The 21,333-nt window shown below is 40.1% G+C and overlaps 1 protein-coding gene and 1 long non-coding RNA gene across 2 annotated transcripts in view; one reads left to right on the forward strand and one right to left on the reverse strand.

Moving 5' to 3' along the window:
- rabgap1l (RAB GTPase activating protein 1-like) overlaps positions 1 to 21,333 on the forward strand; it is a 120,491-nt gene that overhangs the window by 80,696 nt on the left and 18,462 nt on the right. The window contains 5 exon segments of the mRNA XM_029429375.1: positions 1,209 to 1,283; positions 2,902 to 3,027; positions 5,050 to 5,193; positions 9,362 to 9,403; positions 15,052 to 15,180. Coding sequence (XP_029285235.1) covers positions 1,209 to 1,283; positions 2,902 to 3,027; positions 5,050 to 5,193; positions 9,362 to 9,403; positions 15,052 to 15,180 — 516 coding nt within the window.
- Positions 10,327 to 12,766, reverse strand: LOC115006835 (uncharacterized). Its single transcript, XR_003832120.1, has 3 exons — positions 12,379 to 12,766; positions 11,917 to 12,129; positions 10,327 to 10,687 (listed from the first exon to the last, which is right to left on the reverse strand). It is a non-coding gene; the product is annotated as an uncharacterized LOC115006835 (long non-coding RNA).

Consider the following 21,333-nt stretch of genomic DNA (forward strand, 5'->3'; position numbering starts at 1 on the left):
TGCCCCCAGTCCCTCAACACTGAAGTGCAAGACACTGTATCCCCGAGCTGCTCTAGTGGAGTTGTTCATTGACTGGTGTAACTGTATCACACTGTGGCTGAGCTGTGCAGCCCCTTAGTGTGAATGGTTGTAACTGTGTAAGACGAGGAGTGGCAGACAACTATGCAGGTTGCCTTTCTGGGTAAAAACAAAGGTATTAAAAAATATATATGCACATGGTGATAACATGTATGTAAGACTCTCAGAGTTTAAGGGCAGAAATCATTATGTTTATTGGCATTGCAAAAAGTTACAAGGTTGGGACACAGTAGCAGTTTTGTTACAGTTCTACTGAAACATTGGGTCCAGGTAGAAAGTGTGTATTGTTGTGTGCTGTCTGTTTTGTAAATTACCGGGATACATGGAGTTTCTGTACTGTTTATATCTGTGTGTTGGCATATGCATATGTGTTGCTATCTGTATGTTCAGTTGCTATGTGTTGCTGTTTTGTTATGTGTATACAATATCTGTGTCTATATCTGGTGTGTACCAGCTGTGAAAACAAATATCAAAATATCCCTTTGACAATAAATCTAAATCATTTCAAACCAGAAAAGCTTTCACTTCAGCCTTCAGCCAGATGTAATCCGATGTGTCTCGCCCTACTTAAAACAATGAAAACGTTTTGTAATTAAATATTGATTAAGGTTAACATTTTTAACCTCCAATATTATGCCTTTACGAGGATGTAAAGGATATTCACACCTCCATCAGTAACGTGACATTCAGGGTAATGGTATAGTGCTTAAGACTTACTTAGTACTTAAAGCCTGGCTGGGTAACATTAGAGAAGCCAACATGAGTAAACTAGATTAGGAAGGTAGAGAGGCAGGTCTGATTGTATGGACTAATTACAGTCCTGCGACGTGTACATGCCACATGTAGCACATTTTCTTCTTTTTTTGGTCAGAGCATTTGATTTAATGATTGCTGTCTGTATTTGCTGTAGAGTATTTTAACAAATATAACAAAACGTGTTTTCTAAAATACATTACCAGTTCTAGCTTTAACAGAACCAGCATTAATCAGGAAAATTGGAGGTTATAAAATTACAGCTTTGATTTATACATTGTAAACAACCTTGATTAATGTCAGTGACCTCTGATGTCTTGCTGATAGAATAACCAAAATGAATTTTCCCCCTCTCTCTTTTTCTTTCTCTCTCGCAGGCCTACTCTGTCTATGATGAGGAAATTGGTTATTGCCAGGGTCAGTCGTTCCTCGCTGCTGTTCTCCTGCTGCATGTGAGTTAACTTATCATCCATCCATCCACTGAGCCTGCCGTCTCATGGTCAAGCAATGCACTAGATAGATGACTAGATGGATACAATGCATATAAACCTGTGATAAACAAAACTATTTACAGAAGAACTTTCTTTTCCCTTGCTCCACGATTTCAAAATAAAAGGAATGTTACCTTGATGATACAGAGTCTTTGAGAACATCAGTTAAACAAATGATTACAAGATAAACACTTTAACTGTTGTGCAGCTGCACCTACACATCTCTGCATCTATGGAAACCAAGTTTAGCTTGTGCTAGGTGTAATAAAGCGGAGCCGAGACAATATAAGAGAGTAAATGGAGACTGAGAGGGAGACAGAAAGAAAATCTCTGCATGACCTCTGGAATGAAAACACTTTATAGAAGAATGAAGTGGATGAATAGAGGGGGTGAGAGAGTGCGAAAGAAGGTAAAGCTGAAAGCATAAGACCGAGTCATAGCAGAAAATGTGAAGTGGGAAAGAGGCGGACAAGACACTCATTCACTTTCTCACACATTTATTTTCAAGGTCATTGACAGACACTCATTTTTTAAATAACTCCTGCTCTATATAACCCTCCCCATACATATGTAGGGTTGTTCAGTGTGTCTTGTTTGTTCGAAATGTGTTGCAACTCGTAAAATGAACCCAACATTTGTATTTAGGGATGGTGTAAAAACAAAACAGATGGAGGAGAGACAGAGGTGTAGACACATGGAGGCGGGAGTCCCAAGTGGAGGAGGAAGTTTGGTTGAAATCCAAATAACAAGGGCAGTAGAGGTTAAAGAGGAGGAAGACGGAGGAAGAGGGGAAGAGAGGTCAGAAGGAGATAGGGTTAGGAGAGATGGTAGAAGAGCTATTGATGAGTTTAGTAAGGACACATCATGAGGAGGAGAGGAGGCAGGAGCGGAGGAGGAAAACAGGAGGAACTTATGGAGGAGGAGGAGGCTGTAAAGATAAGAAGAGGAGAAGGAGATATAAAGGGGACAGCAGCAGTAAAATAAAGAGAGGTTATACAGGAGGAGGAGGAAGACGGGTTGTAGAGGAAGAAGGGAGAGGTTATAGAGGAGATGTCAGGAATATTAATAGCGGTTCAGGTTTACCTGCAGGAGCCCATTCAGCCCCAAACACATACTGTCACTCTGATTAAATATCACCTCACCGTCTGTGAGTGTGTGTGTGTGAGGAGAAATAAACCCATATACCCACACAGACACACACACAGCTTTCAATCTTGCCTCTTATCTTCATTCATCCAAGCAACACACACTAAAAAAAACACAGACATTGAAGCACTCGCATAAAAACATTTTCGCACGCACTTCTTGCAGATGTAAAGACTCTAAAGTATGTACCGTCATGCCATTCACACCTTCACCTTCTTCTTCTGCCCTTCGGGCTTTATTTGGAGCCAGTCACATAACGTTGGATAATGAAATGTGTCCGTTTCGTGTCTTGAAGACTGTGTGACAATCCATTGTCATGTGAAGATCCTCACACAATGTCTTGGTTTCCTTTGTGGCAGCAGATGTACTTTTTAGACAGTCAGTTGTTTAGAGTTTTAGTTCATGTAGTTTATCGTTATCCGTGTGGTTTCAGATGCCAGAGGAACAGGCCTTCTGTGTGTTGGTGAAAATCATGTATGAGTACGGCCTCAGAGCTCTCTACAAAAACAACTTTGAGGATCTTCATTGCAAGTTTTTCCAGCTGGAGAGGCTGATGCAGGTCAGTGATGCAATGTTTTATAATATTTGAAATGGAATGGGATGCATTACAATGCAATGCAAAGTAACATAATGCTGAGAAGATGACCCTGACAGTCAGGGGCCGCTGGTTCTGTTTATTTCCCCGTACTGTATTCGCATTTAAATTGTTCTTTAATCGATATACTAAATATGAATTAACATTGAAACATGAGACCCTCCTGGATAATGTAGAAACCTTATTCATTTATATATCCCACCTGTTTTAAATATTTCAACCGCATTTTGGAGAAATCAAGTTTTGTTCATCATTTCGACATGGCCGAGGGCTCAAAATACTACAATACCCATGAGCCTCGGTAGCTGTTTCCACAGAGAAGAAGCCATTCAGAAGCACAAATTGGTTAGTAGTTGTAAGGTAGTTGCTCAGTTAAATTGACCTAGAATTTAAAACCGATTTGACTGAAACTGCAGATCGTTTTCAATTTTCTCAACAGCGTAATCTTTAGTTTTCTCCCGACATTTTAAGCTCTGTGATTGGAAGTATCCAACTGAAAATCCACTTCAAGAGTTGTAGTTAATTTATGCCTTCTTACCTCTTATTAATGGCAATTGTACGTCTGCGGCCAGGGGCTCCTGAAATAACTAATAAGATAATAATCAGTTGTTTTGTCTACATCAGAAGTTTAAATGCCATTACATTCACTTCACATATCCAGCTATACTAGTTGTGCAGACTAGTCTCGACGAACATTCATTTACACTGGATTTGATTTTCCAAATTTTTAGTTTCTTAAGATTGAAGTCCCCTGGGATGTTTCATTTAATCAATGATTGAATGCAGGGTTTGTGCAATTACTCATACTGGGTGCCACTAAAAAGAAAATAATAGCAGACTGTGAAAATAGCCTTACAAAATGCATTTCCCATAAAAGCAAGGAAAGTTTGATCATATTCAAATATGTAGCGCATGTTACCAGTGATTGCATCATCTGTGGGGGACGACATGTTTGTTGTTGCCTTGTTGACTCGTTTCTGGTCACATTATATAAAAGGATACATATTTGTGTGTGTGTGTGTGTGTGTGTGTGTGTGTGTGTGTGTGTGTGTGTGTGTGTGTGTGTGTGTGTGTGTGTGTGTGTGTGTGTGTGTGTGACGGCATTCTTTCTGTCTTTTGAGGCTGATGATCCTGGTGGTGGTTAAGTCCCATCACACTCGGGTATTACAGCCTAAATTCACTCACTGAGTAGAGTTTAATTTGGTCCTAAAATCCATACTGGCCCTTCTTGCAGTCGTGTCGCAGCATCAGGTTCAACTCGGTTAGCATTGACCAAATACGATCAATGTAGGAATGTTAGCATTGACTGACAAATATTAGTATCCAGGTGGGAACTCACTATCTGATCCATTCAGGTGTGATGTGGCACGGTAAATGTTGGCTAATTGAATCCTTTATTCACTGTACATGTACAGTATCTGTATGGATGCTTATTGTACAAAAACAAAAGTATATCAAAACAGATAACTAGAAACTAGAACAAACAAATGGTGACGAAAGAGACTAATAATTGGAAGAAAAAAAGGAAAGTAGGAATTCAATAAAGTAAACATAATAATATAATAACCACCAGTTCTGGTGCTCATACACTTTGTACATTTTATGAAACAAAGATAGATTCACTCATTCTCGTTACAGATTTGTAAATGTCAAATTGTGTGAATGTACTTGCTTAGTATACTGTAGTATATTTCTTTTTTATGTATTTACTGGAAGTTTAACAATGTGTGCAATGTATGAATAATGTCCCTGTCTGTGGCGGCTGGGACGTGATACAGAATTGTTTTATGTCTTTCAACTTTTTCTTTTGTTCTTGGGTCTCTCTTGATTATCATCTCAGTGAGACGACATGATTTAATAAGGCATGAGTAGAAATGAAATAATGTAAAATTTAAATGACAAACAGAGCCACATCCTTCTAGTCTAGTAACTGCTGTTTAATCTCAAAACGTTCTCCTCCTCCTTCTCTTCTATCTGCTCCCACAGGAGCAGCTTCCAGACCTGTGGTCCCACTTCCAGGAGCTGAACCTGGAGGCACACATGTACGCCTCCCAGTGGTTCCTCACCCTCTTCACTGCCAAATTCCCCCTGTGTATGGTTTTCCACATCACTGACCTGCTGCTCTGTGAGGTATAATTTGGCTCACTGCACTACTTTATACTGGGAGTATATTTCGTGTGATTTGGTCTATATTGTCCTGAGAACAATGAGGGGAGGGTCAACCTTCTAGAGAGATGAGTAGTAAGGACATACAACTGACCAGCTATCAGTGGCCACAAGTAGAGGGCACGTAAGTCAAAGTTATATCAGCACTTATCCTTCTGCTTTTTGCTTTGACCTAATATCTTCCGATAGCGATGCGCTGATCAGGCTTTTAAAGGCTGATAGGATCATTGATTGAATGTCATTAGGACCATTTGAGCAGATACCAATCACTGCCTCTTGTTCTGAAACATTTGTACGGAAAGCTCCTCTGAAGAGACCTTCAAAACTCTAAAACATAAAAAAGAAAATCGTACAACGCTCAATAGCTTAAACAGAATTGCTGAAGCCAAATTTGTAATTAGGATTGATTTGGAGTGTCTGACTGAGGCCCCTATCTAGAGGTGGAACCATGCAGCTGTGGCCTTATGGAAAATAAATATTGAGTTTGCAGCATAGAAACTCAAAGTAACAAGGGGCCAAGAACAGAGCCTTGAGGAGCAACTACGTCCAACATGAGGAGATGAAGAATTACCCATAACAACAGCTTGAGGTCGGTCAGACAAATAATAACAGTTCAACAGCGGTATCAGACCCATTTTCCCAAGTGACTCAGCAAAATAGTATCCACTGAATCAAATGCTGACCCTCAATGCAATGCACAAGAAGTTATGATCCACCACCCTTACTTGCGAGGATTATCATTTGTGTGTACAAAACAAAGAGAAAAAGCTGATGGATTATCAGTGTTTTTAATATTATTATTTTTTACATCTTTGACGTCTCTGAAAAGTTTCATTACCTAAAACATGAAAAGTCAAATGCCCTATTTGTTTCCTCTTTCCTCCATCCTCCATCCTCCTTTCTCTCTCCCACCCTGCCTCTCTCTGTCCTCTTATTGGCCCCAGGCAGAATAATTAAAAGTTTCCCAGGTCTTTCTCACCCAATGAGCCGCATGATGAGAATCTGCTCGGTAAACCAGAATTCTCATCTCCTGCATCCCTCTCTGTCTGCCCTCCTCTCCATCATTTTCTCCCACTCCTTTATTGCTTCCTCTCTCTATCATCGTTCTCGTTCCTTGTTCCCCTCTTTTCTCTGCCATTTCTTTAGCGAATCTTTTACTGTGTCTTTTCTTTATTCTGCTGTCTCTCATTCCATGTTCATTGACCCAATCGTATATGTATTTAACCAGTAGTGCGTCTATCATTTTCTTTCTTTGTTTTTCTCTCTCTTTATACAGCAGTCTGCCATTGCGTATCCTCTTCACTAGCTTCACTTATTTGCTCTATTCCTATTTATTTACACTTTTCATCTTTCATTCTTTCATGTTCTTTCCTTTATCCCATCTGTGCTTGTTCCCTTTCAGTCTTTTTTTATTATTAATCACTCTCTTCATATTCCGTCAGTCAGCTGTTGTGTTTCCTTGATGAAGTCTCAACAGTTTACTTTGATAATAATTTTTTATTTCTACCACATTTTACCCTCATCTTAATGTTTTTATTATTATTTTCTCAATCAACATCTTTATATCTCATATGTAGATATAGTAAGTCAAAGGTTTCTGGACTTTTGTTTGGTTTCCCACCTCTGATGAAGGTTTTTAACCTTGTTATCGTCTCCTTGTGGTGTTTTTTACACGTTACAAGACATATCATGAGCAAAATAAGCAGTCAACACCATGGTTGAGTATTTCCACCTTGGAACAGCAGTATACCGATGACAGTCACAGAAACATACAGTCCGACAGCCAGGGGTTTATACGTCACATACCTAAGGAACCAATCCTGTCAATTTGCCGGGCGGGGCGTTCCGTATCATTAGGCTAACGCTACGGCTAAACGAGGGGCATCAGCCAGGTGTCGCTATGTATCGGTATTTTGCAAGCTAAGATTCACTACTTTCAAAGCTCCACGCAAGCTGCGTTTTTTTGGGTGGGCAGATCCAGAATTTGTCAATGAGGAAGAAAAAGAGTAGATGTGCTTCATGTCTCTTTTTATGTGGGAAAATCATGTTAAACTAAATATTAATCATAGCTGAGTATTTTAACATACTTCACATTGTTTTGAGGAGAACGTTAAGTTCTACTGATTGGTGGAGAAGCCCAGGCTCTCAGCAGGATGGTGTGTGATGTTGTTTAGGTCATATTTGAGTCGCTTTAGAGTCATTACCACTTAAGTTACAAGTAACTATTTAGTGCATCACATTCGATCTGCAAATCCTTTTATTCCTGAACTTCTCTCCTCCCATTAGTCTTATCATATTCTAAAAACTGTAACGTGACATTGACTTATGGCTTGAACCCAGAGTCTCCACTGGGTAACATCTGTCAGGAAACGATAGAACGAGCAACTTCCATCCGACGACTTGTGGTTACATCAATGGGAGAAGCAAAACACCATTGCCTAGCAATGTAGGTTAGCTATTCACTGGCTTAGCTAATATTATAACACTACAATGTAAAAAAAACAATTGGAAAATACTAAATCTACCAGTTGGAAAGTTTGAGTTAGAATAGTTTGCAAGAGCACAGATATAAACATGAGGCTGTAAAGTGAGGATAAGTAACAGTAAGGTAAAAGCTTCATAATTCATGATGCATAATATCTTGCAGAACAAAACATTAAAATCTCTTAAGCTTGTGTCACCCACTGACCTTATTTCAGGCCTCTAACCAATATCCCATTGACTTCAGGACGAGGGAACAGGAAGTCCTGAAATGCTAACTCATTTCCGGGTTTTAGGACTCATATCTGCACCACTATATTGCCCCGTCACCTTCCCAGTCTATGTTATGATGTCTCCCCTCTCTGCATGTTTATCTCTCTTTCTCCCCATGAATCTCACTTCCTCAGACACATACACACACACACACACACACACACACACACACACACACACACACACACACACACGCACACACACTCTGAGATTATCTTTCTTTCTCTCATACACACCTTTGATCCTGGCTCAGCATTGTAGCACCATCTTGAGGCCTACAAAGATCGGTGTGTGAAGGCAGAGCTCCCCCTCTCTTTTCTCTTTCTCCGGTTATTTTTAGAGGTGTCCAGATATTTTTAGCTCAGTGTTGCCATGTGAACTGGTTGTCACGGAGACCAAGGAGACGGGTGTTCCCATGCAGAGCTGACATCAGCTTTACATTTTCCTTCTTTCTGTGTCACAATCAGGAGCGTGGTGTCGACGAAAGAGGGTGGAAAAAAACACGTTGTCACAGCATTAATGTACATACTGTATATCAGTGAATAGAAACAAAACTTTTCACCACAATAATCTGTGATTCATATAGAAACATTATACATGCACATTTTTGGCTGTATCTGTTTATTTGGAACCTTTTATATTTACATTTAATTATTGTGCTAATTACTTTTTTGTAAAGATTTATTTTTATTGAAACTCAATTAATGCACAATTTACAGTGTAATGTACAGTGTAGTGTACAGTATGTTAGATGAATAAACATTTCCATTTGTGCATGAAAAATGTATTTAAAAGATAGGAAACATACACATAAATACATACCAATGCATTTGTAGAAAAAAGGGTAATTATATACACAATATAATAACATAATAATTCAAATCAAATAGTGATAATGACATATATAACGTATTACTGATAATAAAACTAACCTATAACTAAAGAAAACATAAAAGTAAAGTAAATAAATAAATACACATACAAACACACGATGTTTAAATACATATAACAATATAAAACATAATATTAAAACTTTCTTTTTTATAAATAGAAGAAAAATGCACACACTTAAGACGGTACTAAAGAATGTGATCTGTCAAGCACTTTTTAATCATTTAAATCAGTAATTTAAGCAATACAAAATCTAATCTGATCAATATGCTATGTAAATGTGATAAGTTAGTATGATTTAATTAGCCAATAGTTTTCTAAGGACTTACTCTCTATCACTTCACTTCAGGAATAACATTTTCAGTTTTAGTGTATTGGAAATAATTACACTTATACGCTGAAACTTGTATTAACCTGCTGAGTCACAAGAAGTGAGTTTGCCTCTACTTGTTTCTGTATTCATATTTAATTCTCCTCTGTCTTCCAGGGTCTGAACATCATCTTCAACGTGGCCCTCGCTCTGCTCAAGGTTAGTACTCACTTTAATTCATTCATTTATTTCTAACTATCTGTTTTAATTTGTTTAACTTTAAATCAGTTTTTATATCAAAAATCACATTTTACCCAAATAGTGTTTTATGTCCGATCTACTTTGCTTCAATAAAAAAAGAAAACCAATATATTGTTCGTATGTTAACATGTGGATTTGAGAAAAAATGGTTATTTTTTGGACATTAATTGCACATAAAAATGTTGGTTATGCACAGGTGAGAATCTTACCACAGATGTTCTGTGCAGTTTATTAGAGTTGTTGTTGGTGAGAATGTTACCACAAAGCACTGGGCAAAGTTTTTGGGAGGCGTGATTGTGCATGAGAGGCATTGTGTGTGAGGAGGTACATTAAGTTCTAGGTCTCATGTGATCTGTAGAGGTTAGTGAGTTTGTTTGTTGGCATTTCTCGCCCTCTAGTGCTCAAATCAGAAATTGCATATGGAAATGCAGAGGCAGATTTGCCCTTAAAGACAAACTAGACAAATAGGTAAAGACTCATTATGTTGATGTCAGAATGGCAAGGAATACCTTTCAATGTTACCATTATGTTGTAGCATATGTTTTGAGCAGTATATGAAGTGGCTAAATGGCAACAATGTTTACTATTAGCATCAACACTGATGTTACTAACTTATTAACACATGTATACATTTTAGCGTTAACATACAGTTATAGGTGCATACATGGTTTCCATACAGTTCCCCTCAGACTTTAATAAAGTAATGTATGATTTAAAATCAGAAAATGTAATTTTCCATAAATTTTGGATGTGGTTAAAAGAAAATGTATACCATAGGCACACATACTAAACAATAGACAGACATAGAATAAAAACACACAGAATAAAAAGTGCAAATATACATTTTTTATTTAAAATCAATCATGATTTTAGTCTCATTATTCAAAAAGAAACGTATAGATACAAAAGGAAAAAGACTAAATTAAACATGCAAAAAATGCAATTGATATCTGTATTTTAAATGTAGTAAAGAAAATATCTCCTTTTCTGTTGTTGTTTTATTACCAAGCGTGCATGTTGTTGCCATCAGAGCAGAATGATTTAGAATGACTATTTGTTGTGTTATCAGATCTGTTTGTGGTGGAATAGATCGATGAGTTTTGGCAATGACTGTCATATTTCATGTCGTTGTCAAGTTGGTCAATGTAGACATTAATTTGATGGGACAGTCCTTGTGGAAGTCACGCTGAAACTTCCAGAACACCCTGTGATGAAGGGCATCATGTAGTCCATGTCTTCGTACTGGAACAAAAGAAACAAATCATTTAGCATCATGTTTCTTTTCAAGGATTAAGTTTAACATAAAGAAACTACTTATTTTAGACAAAACTTAATTTTGTATTCATCTGGAAATCAGGTAAAACACAGGTCATTTCAGCATGAAGTGTAATTCTCAGCTCCCATTAACATGAGAAACGGGGAGAAAAGTATGTTTGTAATGAGTAGTAACTAATAGTAATCATACTGTCAAGTGATTTACTGCTCAGTTTTCTGTTTTACTAAAACATCATGGCTATTCATAAAACCTCAAGTAAATCAAATGTATCAATGAATTATTAAAAAGATGCCAATGTATATTATCAGCCAGTTTGGACGGGAGCAAGTTAGCAAGTTTCAATCATACTTAGATATCTTTTGTTTTAGCAACAATATGTCCAGGTCATTTATTTATTATATTTATTTACTCATTTATTTTTTATATTTAGCCACGATTATTTTTCACGGTGCTTATTTACAGATGCTAATGGAAAAATAGCAGGCTAGAAAATCAGTAAATGGAAATTAGCCATTATTAGGGATGCCCCAATCAAGTTCATTTTGCCCCCAAAACCAGTCCTTTAATTTTTAATCTCTGCCAATACTGAGTTCTGATCCAGTATTTATTATTCTTAAAGAAAACGGCTGCACAGTAAACATAAAAACACTAATTTATCATTAAACAGGCACTCATTAAAACTGGTGAAGCCAATTGTGAGCCAAATTCTGCTGATTGGCTCATAATATTATTTTTTATTAATAATAATAAATATATTGAGTGTTTTTGCTTTTACGTAGTAATGCAGCTACACTCAGGCGTTCCCCTCTAAATGAATTATAATGGTTTTAAAAAGCCCTCCTGCTCTATATCTATCTATCTGGCAATAATGTATTCTGCGTGTCAGACAGAGAAAGATTTGGTGCATGCGATGGTCGGGAATAGAGAACAAATGAGGATGTGAGGAGGGTGGAAGGGCTTCCACTGCCTGCCTCTCATTGGCCAGGCATGACGGCATTCTCCCCTGAGGCTCCCTCCTCCCTCCTCCATCCATCCTGCTCCCCTCTTCGCTCTCATCACCCCTCCCTCTATCTGTGTTCACCTCCCTCCCTCTCCTGCTCAGCACTCGCCATCCACATCACAACAGGAGCATAAGCTATAGCGTTAGCAATCTGAACCTGGAGGAGAAAAGCTCTTTGTTTTTGTTTTCTTTTACATTTTTCTCCTCTTCATCTTTAGCTTCCATGGATGCCTGCTTGGAGCTCCTTCTCTTCCACAGTTCTTCGTCCTCTTGTCTTCTTTAACTCGTATTCCTCTACCTCAACCTTCTGCTCTTCTCTGTTGGCTGGCTATGCATTTCTTCAACATGCTACCTCTGTCCACCCAGTCTTCTGCAATGGAGCCGCCCCTGCTAGCTGCTAGCGTTTAGCTGTTAGCATAACAAAGAGAAAGTAAGGGTTAGAAAAAGCTGAGAGTGAAAAAGAGAGACGGTGGACAGGAAACGTTGTGCGGTTTATTTGCTTTGCCTCACCCCGTCTGCTGGCTAGGACCATCACTCCTGATAGCACAACAACTCACACTCTAATGCTAACACTCATATATTTAGCCTTTGTTGGAGAGAGGCAGAAGTGGCTTTCCATCTGAAGGAGCTGGTTTCCAATCTAAATAATCTACTCACCGATAAAGACCGGATGCCTGGCTGCTGCTGCTGATGGAAATCTGCTGGAGGGACAGACACTGGAGTCCATGCTGGAGCTGCTGACTGGACTGTGCTTTTACTGATCTATGTGACTTATATCTGGTCAGACTTCCGATCAGAGGGTTATATCAGTGAAGAGGAAGAGCAAAGATACAGAGAGGCTATTGTGATACACTCTGTTTTTCTACCTCTTTCCAAACTCATCTTGTTTTTCTTGCATCACTGGCTTAACTCTGACTCAACGAGTTCAGCATTCTCTCAGCCATAAACAAACACAAATGCATTATCATCTCCTGAAGGCAGAAACGTGCCACACTCCCATGCAAACAGACCACATCTCGTCTGCTTCTGCCAAGTCGTCAGGACCGTCGGCTAAGGCTTAGACCGGGGCTCTTCAGATAAAAGGATTTATACTGTTATTTCAGTATTAAGAAAACAAAAAACAAAGTCCTGTCTGCTTTATACCAGGTGCCGCCTCTTCTTTGGAAACCTGCTACAAAATGTATGGCTGAGGGAGATTTTCTCTCAGGCTTTGAAGTCTAACAAGGAAGGAAAATAAAAAGAAGGTGGAGTACTTATCCATCGCTGCTGTTTGCCGTAGCATCAGCCCACGTGTTGAGCAGCTTTGTTGCTAGGTAACGATGTACTGGATTGGAATTGGTTGGGGGAGTTTGGCACAGGAAGATGAGTGTGTATCTTGTGACTGGATTTCAAAGTGAGTCTGGCTGGTAGCTGGAAAACTCAGCATTATGCCGAATGCAGCGTCAATACATCATTTTCTGACTGTTATTTTGTCACACCTTGTGGCCGTTACTGGGCTCTGACAGTGGAACAAGCTGAGTGGCCTCCACTGACCTCCCCTTGCCCAAATTCTGTGGTGCCTAGATGAACTGGATCAATGTTAACGTTGCATACTTTGGATGCCTGGGCTGCTGAGTGACTGTGTGTTCCTGTGAACGTCTCGTTGTCTTCTCTCTGAGCTGGCGCCCTGAACTTCAGTCTGTTGGGACACTGCCTCATGTGGCATTATCAACTTCTCTTCCAAAAAGGTCAGTCACTCGGCCAGTTTGACTAGACGGTGACCACAAGAGGAATCTCAGCTCAAGTTGAATACACTCCAGTACATACCCTTCCAGTCCACCAAGTCCAAGAAACCCGCTGGGACGTTCGGACGACACGCTGGAGTCATCTGCCACCCTGGCCCCGGAGCGGGACCGTCCCCCTCCCTCACCCTGCCCAACCCCACCACCATCTCCTCCAACCTCCCCTCTCCCCTCGCCTTCCCCTATACCTTCCTTGACCCCACATCTGCCCCTTCCAGCAGTGCACAGGGCGTTGGAGGACGGAGAGGGAAAGGCAGAGGAGGGGGGTCACAGCAGTCAGGCCTCAGCAGACTCATACTGCAAGGTGATGGATCTCCTTGGGATGGGACACCGGCTCTTCGTCCCTAAGCTGCTGGCGGTGAGAGAGGGGGGACTGGGAAACAAACGCTGGATGAGAGAAGCTGAGCATGCAGGGATGGTCGGGTTTAGAGTTACAAAATAACCTTTGTTAGTTTGACTTGTGTTGATAATACAAAGAGCTACTGGTGACGACAGAAGATGGTGGGGAAACAGTTAAGCATGTTTAAAAAATAAAAAATAAACTTTTGTTCCTCCACTTCTCACATTGGTCAAATAGCAATTTAGTGGATTTGTTGTGGTGAAGGTTTGACCTCTAACCCTTGACATCTTTTGAAATTGAAGCTTGCGGATTCTGCTGTGGACTTTTATGTGTGTCACATTGGATTGAAGTGCCGGCCAATTGCCTGAATTTGTATTTACAAGCGAAGTCTCGCCTGTTATCTTTTTGAATTAATTTAGAATTTTTGCATGAATAGATTCATATGGAAAACTCATACAAGGATCTCTTGTATCAACTCAAAAAAGGACACTTGTCCTCACTGTCTCCCATTCATGCTGCTATATTTCACACTTGATCCCATATTCTCATTAACAATTAGAAATTAAACAGACGAAACATGATCTACTCTGGATCATGTTGAAAAGCATAAATACGTCTCTGAACATATACTGTAGTAATACATCTGGATATATTCTTGTGACAATGCATCTTTACACCACCAGATGGTGTTATTGATTGTTATTGAGTTACCCAGAAAAAGTTCAGGACTGAGCAGCTCCACTGCACTTGTTGGGCCTTTTGTGTGCAGCATCTGGACACTTTCAATGGAGGGGAGTGCTGGTAACTGACAGTAATGTATTTGGCATTGGATCTAGGTGGACTATTATTTTTTGTTTTGCATTTTAGTCATTAAGCTTGCACTCTCTGTGATTTATATAGAATAATTAGGATAACTCAATAGTAGCTCAAGCAACATGTGATAAATGAAACACTTGCAGGGTCACAGCACCCTAAAGGTTAATTTTAGAGATTTGACATCTGAAAAAAAAGATTTGAAAGATAAATGAAGGAAATTGCTCCCAAGATGAGAGACTTGTAAGTCTGTCCTCCCTCAATATAGAAGGAATTGGGGAGAACAAGCTGCTGGAGGTTACTCTGTGCTTTGTATGTCTGACTCTTAATGACCGTCCTTTTTTCTGTCCGTCTCCACCACCACCTCCCGTCCCACCTCCTCATGTCTCGCTCCAGACGTCTAAAGAGGACCTCTTGCAGGCGGACTTCGAAGGGGCTCTCAAGTTCTTCAGAGTCCAGCTCCCTAAACGTTACAGAGCTGCGGAGAATGCCCGCAGGCTTATGGAACAGGCCTGCAACATCAAGGTAAGGACCTCTATAGACAAACACAGGCATTTGTTATTCCTTATGTTTCCCATATCTTAATTTCAAAGTTTAACTGTTCAAATCAAGACATGTTGCACTGTAACAAAAAACTAAAACTGTTGTACAAGTGTGTTCAAACGAACACGCACACACCATTCCTGGAGTGACTATGAGATTATTGTATCAATCCAAGCAGCACAATAAGGAATTCTTGTCTTAGTATTTCCCACTGAGACACAAATACCTTTAACCAGAGGGGTCAGAGGTCCTGGGGCATGTCAAGTACAGATTTGGCTTTTGTGGGGATTAAGTGCAGTGTGGGGTACTCTCTACCGCAGTGACATCCCTGATTTGTCCACGCACTGCAGCTGCGCTGTTTATCGGTGCCCTTTATGAAAATCTCTTTTCAGTCTATGTATTTGGTTTATTGGGTATTATTTGCACAGCACTTGACAAAGATTAGCTGTCAGTCAAAAAGAGTTGGTGCTGCTGTGACATCTTGGATTTTCTGGATCTTGACTTCACCTCAACATGACTTCAGGCATGGATGTTGTCACTGCTCTCTTATTCTGTTTATTCCTGAACAAGCCTCAACATTTAAAAGAAATCACTTTCTGCACAGCAGGAAAAGGAGCTGCCGCACAGTGAATGTTAGGTTGGATCTCTGTTAGGAGGAAGCCTGACGGCGAGGGGAGGGACAATGTGAAGTGCATAAATCACTTGTTTTGGTTCACTCTCACCACTCTCATAGTGTTGTTTTCGGTTGCAGCAGGCAGCGGTTTTCAGCAAAGAAGCATTTAAAACCCACTGTGCTTAGTAGTTTTGAAGGTTTAACAAATAGTTTAGTTGTATTGTCTGCTGTTACCCTTTGCAATATACTTGTTATTCATTCTTGCTGGGTTTTCTTTGTTTTCATCAGTTGTTCTTGTATTTTGACGTTTATTGGTCTGGTCTACAATCGGACAATAGCCGATAAAAGATGGCTTCCATGGATGGTAGTCATAGTTTTCTTCAAAGCTTACCAGATTGTGTGGTCACAAAAATGCACACACACGTTATCATCCTTCCAATAACTTTAATGAGGCTGCTGGCATTTGGGGAATTTTCTAAGGTCACCAGAGACCAGAGCAGTACACTTGTGTATAGTTATAGAAGGTGTGTGTGTGTGTGTGTGTGTGTGTGTGTGTGTGTGTGTGTGTGTGTGTGTGTGTGTGTGTGTGTGTGTGTGTGTGTGTGTGTGTGTGTGTGTGTCAGTAGAGTTGTTGTGATAGAGGAAGGAAAGAGTCGACTGAGAAAGATAGAAGAGATAATCATCCTCCCTCCTCTCTGTGTCTCCCCTGCTCGCTCTCCTCTCTGTATCTGCATACAATATAATATTTTACATTTTAGGCATTTTCCAACTTTCTTATCTGAAAAAAAAAACGTTCAGTGAGTAAGCACGTTGTCATATAGTGTTGCGTTCAAGGTCATTTTGGCAGGACACATGACTTTAGTGCTTACGATCCCTCAGGTTTGGTGTTTTTCTACATACAGGATATCCTGCTCTGTGACTCACTGTTTATCTCTAGTGGTTTGGTAGAATTGTGTCCCTCTTGCACAATCCAATGCAACCTGTGTCATGTCAGGCCTTATCATGTACAAGAGCACGCACACATGCATACACTCACTCAAACATGTAATACACACACACTTTCCAGGCATAAAAACACATTTTCCTAAACCTCAACCCCAGCTGTGTTTCGACTATAGTGGTGGAGCTCTTTAAAACATCGGTCCAACATCTCCCATAGATTTGTTCAATTGGTTTGTAACCTGGTGACTGTAAAGGCCATAGTTTATTGTTTTATTGACCCTTCTTGTCCGGTATGGAAGTACTGCATTGTTTTATTCAGGTTTTTCCTTTTTTGTGTGTGTCACCCGTCTGTATGGGTAAACACACCAGAAGCAAACGTCTCAATTAAGTCATCAAAACACAAATAGTGAATGAAGGGAGGCTGTGCTCGGACGGGTGAAGTGAGCTGTAACAGGATAACTCCCGGGAACACTTTGTGTCTCTCTCTGCTCATCTCTTGATCGTCCTTCGCTGATCTTTCACTCTCCTGCTGTTCCTCCGTTTCTTCTTGTGTTGGCGTGTTTATTTTTTACACATTTTTCCCCCCCTCTCTCTCTATCTGTCGTCTCTCAGACGAGCCTTACACATATTTTCTCTTTGCCTGGTCACTCTTTTTCTTGGCGCTTTCCCTCACACACACACACACACGCACACACAAACACACAAAAGCAGACATACATAAACTGTGTTGAATTCATTCAGATTTGGGTCTTAAACTCGTATCCTTTCCTGCTCAGTTCATAGAAATATCACAAACATCTTCTAGTCGGCCTGAAGGAGTGCTGGGAAGAGCCTTGGGCTGGATATTATCTAAACATGTTCATAAAAGAGAATACCACTGAAATCCTAATAGCCAAGGTTTACACGGCAAATCTGTGTGTGTGCGTGTGTCTGAGGTCTTTAATTTCTCCTTAGAAACATCGTCTTTCTACCGTCAGGTTTTTAAACCAGTGACTCTTTTAACTTTTTAAATAGAATATTCCCTGTGGATAAAAGTATATGGAGCAAGTCAGTCAGAGCGCAGAGTGATGAAAGACTCAAAGGAAAAAAAGAGTCTTCCTTTCCTTGCACTCCTCAAGTTACTCCAATGTTGCCTCTGACCATCAGATTGTGACTTTCCACAGTAGATACAGTGCTTTCCTTTAAAGACTGTTACAAGACCATGTTCTAACAGCATCAGCAAAAAGTGAAGAACCTGCCTGTCCAAGCCACTCTGGTCTCTGTTCACCCCCCTTTTTACATATTTTTCTCTGTCGACGTATAAATCGGATCAGCTGAATTTAAGTAAGCTGCTTAAAACATCGAAAGAATTCACTGGCACCTTGGTTTGATGAACACAACGGGCAGTAGGGTAGCTTAGCCTTTCTGGGGATTATGTGAAGAATTTGAATTTCTCAGCCTTCTTAAACATGCGCCCGACCGCAGCTGGAGTGATGACTTTTCAGGACTTCGAGAAAAAAGGAGAGAGATGTCGCATATTCATTTGCCGCCCAGGGTTTGACTGATTAATCCAGTTTTTAGCAAATCCTTCCAACAGAGAAGCTAAACTTTAACAGACCGAGGAGAAAAAAAAGATAGAAGGATGTGTGCAGTGAGACAGACAGAATAATTTACAGAGAAGGAAATATAAACAGTCCCAGAGAAAGACCTACATGGATGGAAGAAGCCTCGCACATTTTGACAAACCAGATGTCAACATTAGATCCACCTGCTGGCTAGTTATCTAAAAAAACAACAACAGTTTGTTCATGTAAACTAAGCGGACTTTTATTAAGCTACAACTCATACAGAGATACAGAGGAAAGTAAATGCAGCTGAATGAACACATTAAATATCTTACAAAAAGAAGATAACTCCTAGCTTGTAGTGATTTCACAGTTCATTTAATGTGAAGTTCAACTTTAGTGAACATAAAATAACTAATTGATTTTTGTTATTCCCACTCCCTTATCTTTTGAGCAATTGAAATAATTAATGTAAGTCATCTATTATGTATATACTTAAGAAATGTTGTTTTATTAATATGTTCCTTATATTATTTATGTATTTTTAGTTCAATAATTCAGTGTGGCTTGTTAGATATTTTTTCAATGTGGTCACTCTTTGCTGTCATTGAAATTTCTCTTTAACAAAGGTTACTTTATATTACTTTATGCTACCACTGATGCCTCTTGATGTATGTTAATCTGCTCTGTAGCCATCGCAAATTGCACTAACCTTAGTAAATCAGTTATTGTATCTCCTCCTGTTAAACATGCCGAATTCTCCATTAAAATGCACATTCATAGAGGAGATTAAAGGCAAACACAGCTACAAAGTGCATCAGAAATTAGACCGAACTTCACTATGTAAAGTAGAGACAATAGGGCTAAAATCTAGACACTTTATTCACAGAGCCTACATCAGCAAACGGACCTCTATGGTGCAGCCAGATATGACGATTGGGATAGAGAGAAAACACAGTGCCATTAAAAAGGTTCAGAGTAAGAGAAATACAGAGAGATTAACCCATGGCAGTTTAGTGCAGCAAAAAAAAATAATCGCCAATTTTTTCAACCTTAAAGTATTTTTTCATGCAAAAATGGCAGAAAATGTTGTTTTCTTGTATTTTCTCTGTTATATGGTATTACACTGAGTATCTTCAGGTTTTTGGCTGACAAAGAAAAACCTTTAAAGACGGCACTTTTGGCATTGAAAAACTAGTATGGACATTTCTCACTATTTTCTGACATTTTAAAGACCAAACGATCAATCTACAAAATAATCTATCGATTCATTGATAATGAAAAGAGTCATTGGTTGCAGCCCTGCTGTTGATGCATCTCCCCTGACAGGGGAATCTGTTGCCATCACCACAGAGAGTCGGGGAGTTTTTAACCGTGGGGTTCTGTGGGAGGACGCTAGAGTTCTCAGGCATCGTCTCGGACAGCCTTGAAGTCGCTTTCACTTCACTTCCTGGGTTTTACTGTTGGAACGATGTGCAACTATGAACGACAAGTTACTGTGGTTAATCTGACAACTTCCTTCCTATCTCTTGTAACCTCAAACACACACACACACACACACACACACACACACACACACACACACACACACACACACACACACACACAGAGTGTAGATGTGTAAACAAGCCTTTATCTTTATTTTTACCAGCAGCAGGAAACTGAAAAAAACTAAACCTCCTGAGAGCAAACTAAAGAGAGTCTAAGAGAGTGAGGAAGGGAGAGAGGGAGAGGTACTAAGAGAGAGGGGGGGGGGGAGTACTCACTCAGTGGAAAGAAGGAAAAAGCAAACTCATCCTCCTTTGTCGCACACTTCTAGCATTACAGAGAGGGAGAAGGAGAAACAAACAGGTGTGTTGTACTACCCTCTCACTCCCCCTGCCCCTCCTCCTCTCAGTGGGCGGGGCTTCGCTCCTGAGAGATTCTTGAAAGCAGCCAGTCGCCTCCTCCACTCTCAGAGAGAATCTAAACGGCTGCACTCCTCTCCTTCTACTTCGCCTCCACGTTCCTCCAACTCCTTCTTCTTCTTCTTCTTCTTCTTCTTCTTCATCCTCTATCTCCTCCTTGCTGTTGGGAGCAAGAGGAGTCAAGATGATGCAGGAGGTGTCCATCATGGTGGCATACGACGCTCATGTAGTCGACCGGCCGGGTGAGGAGGACACCCTGGCTCGCTTGGTTGCCCACTCCAGACCTCTCAGAGCTCCTAGACCGGTGGTAGGTCTGTTCTCTCCTCACTTTATTTATTTCTTCTTTGTGTCATTCTGTCTTTCTTTCTTGTTTTTCTTCTTCTATATCTATCTGGGTGTTTTGGGTATATTCATATTTAACTCTGATGGGCGACATTCCCAACTATTCCTTCTGACCTTTGTCTCTTGCAGATTTTAGATAAGAGAAATTGACAGTGGAATTCAGCTTCTTCTTTCTTTTCAAATGTTGGTTGTCAGTTGTTTTTGTAATCTTATTTTCTCAATTTATCTTTTGTGTAGTTTTTTATTCTGGCATTCATAAACCAAGGTAACAAAAGATTTCAGAGAAACTACATGTCTCCTTCCATGAGGTGTGTGTGTGTGTGTGTGTGTGTGTGTGTGTGTGTGTGTGTGTGTGTGTGTGTGTGTGTGTGTGTGTGTGTGTGTGTGTGTGTGTGTGTGTGTGTGCGCGTGTGTGTTCCTACTGAGAGTGTGTCTGATGTTTGATGCTTCAGAGCTTTGCCAGTCAGTCGAGACGCAGAGCTTGTTTGTTTCTATTAGTGTGTGTGTGTGTGTGTGTGTGTGTGTGTGTGTGCACAGTAATTTGAATTCCATGGCCTAGTTTTTGCCTGAGATGTCCAGTTGGTTTTTTCCTTATTTCAATATTCAAACTCTTGGACTCCCACTTCACATAAGAGCAGAGCACCCTTCTACACGTATACACACACACACACACACACACACACACACACACACACACACACACACACACACACACACACACACACACACACACACACACACACACACACACTCTTTCTGGTAATACCCATTATAGCACCACAGTGTG

The sequence above is a fragment of the Cottoperca gobio genome, chromosome 4, assembly GCF_900634415.1.
Source record: "Cottoperca gobio chromosome 4, fCotGob3.1, whole genome shotgun sequence".
NCBI lineage: Eukaryota > Metazoa > Chordata > Actinopteri > Perciformes > Bovichtidae > Cottoperca > Cottoperca gobio.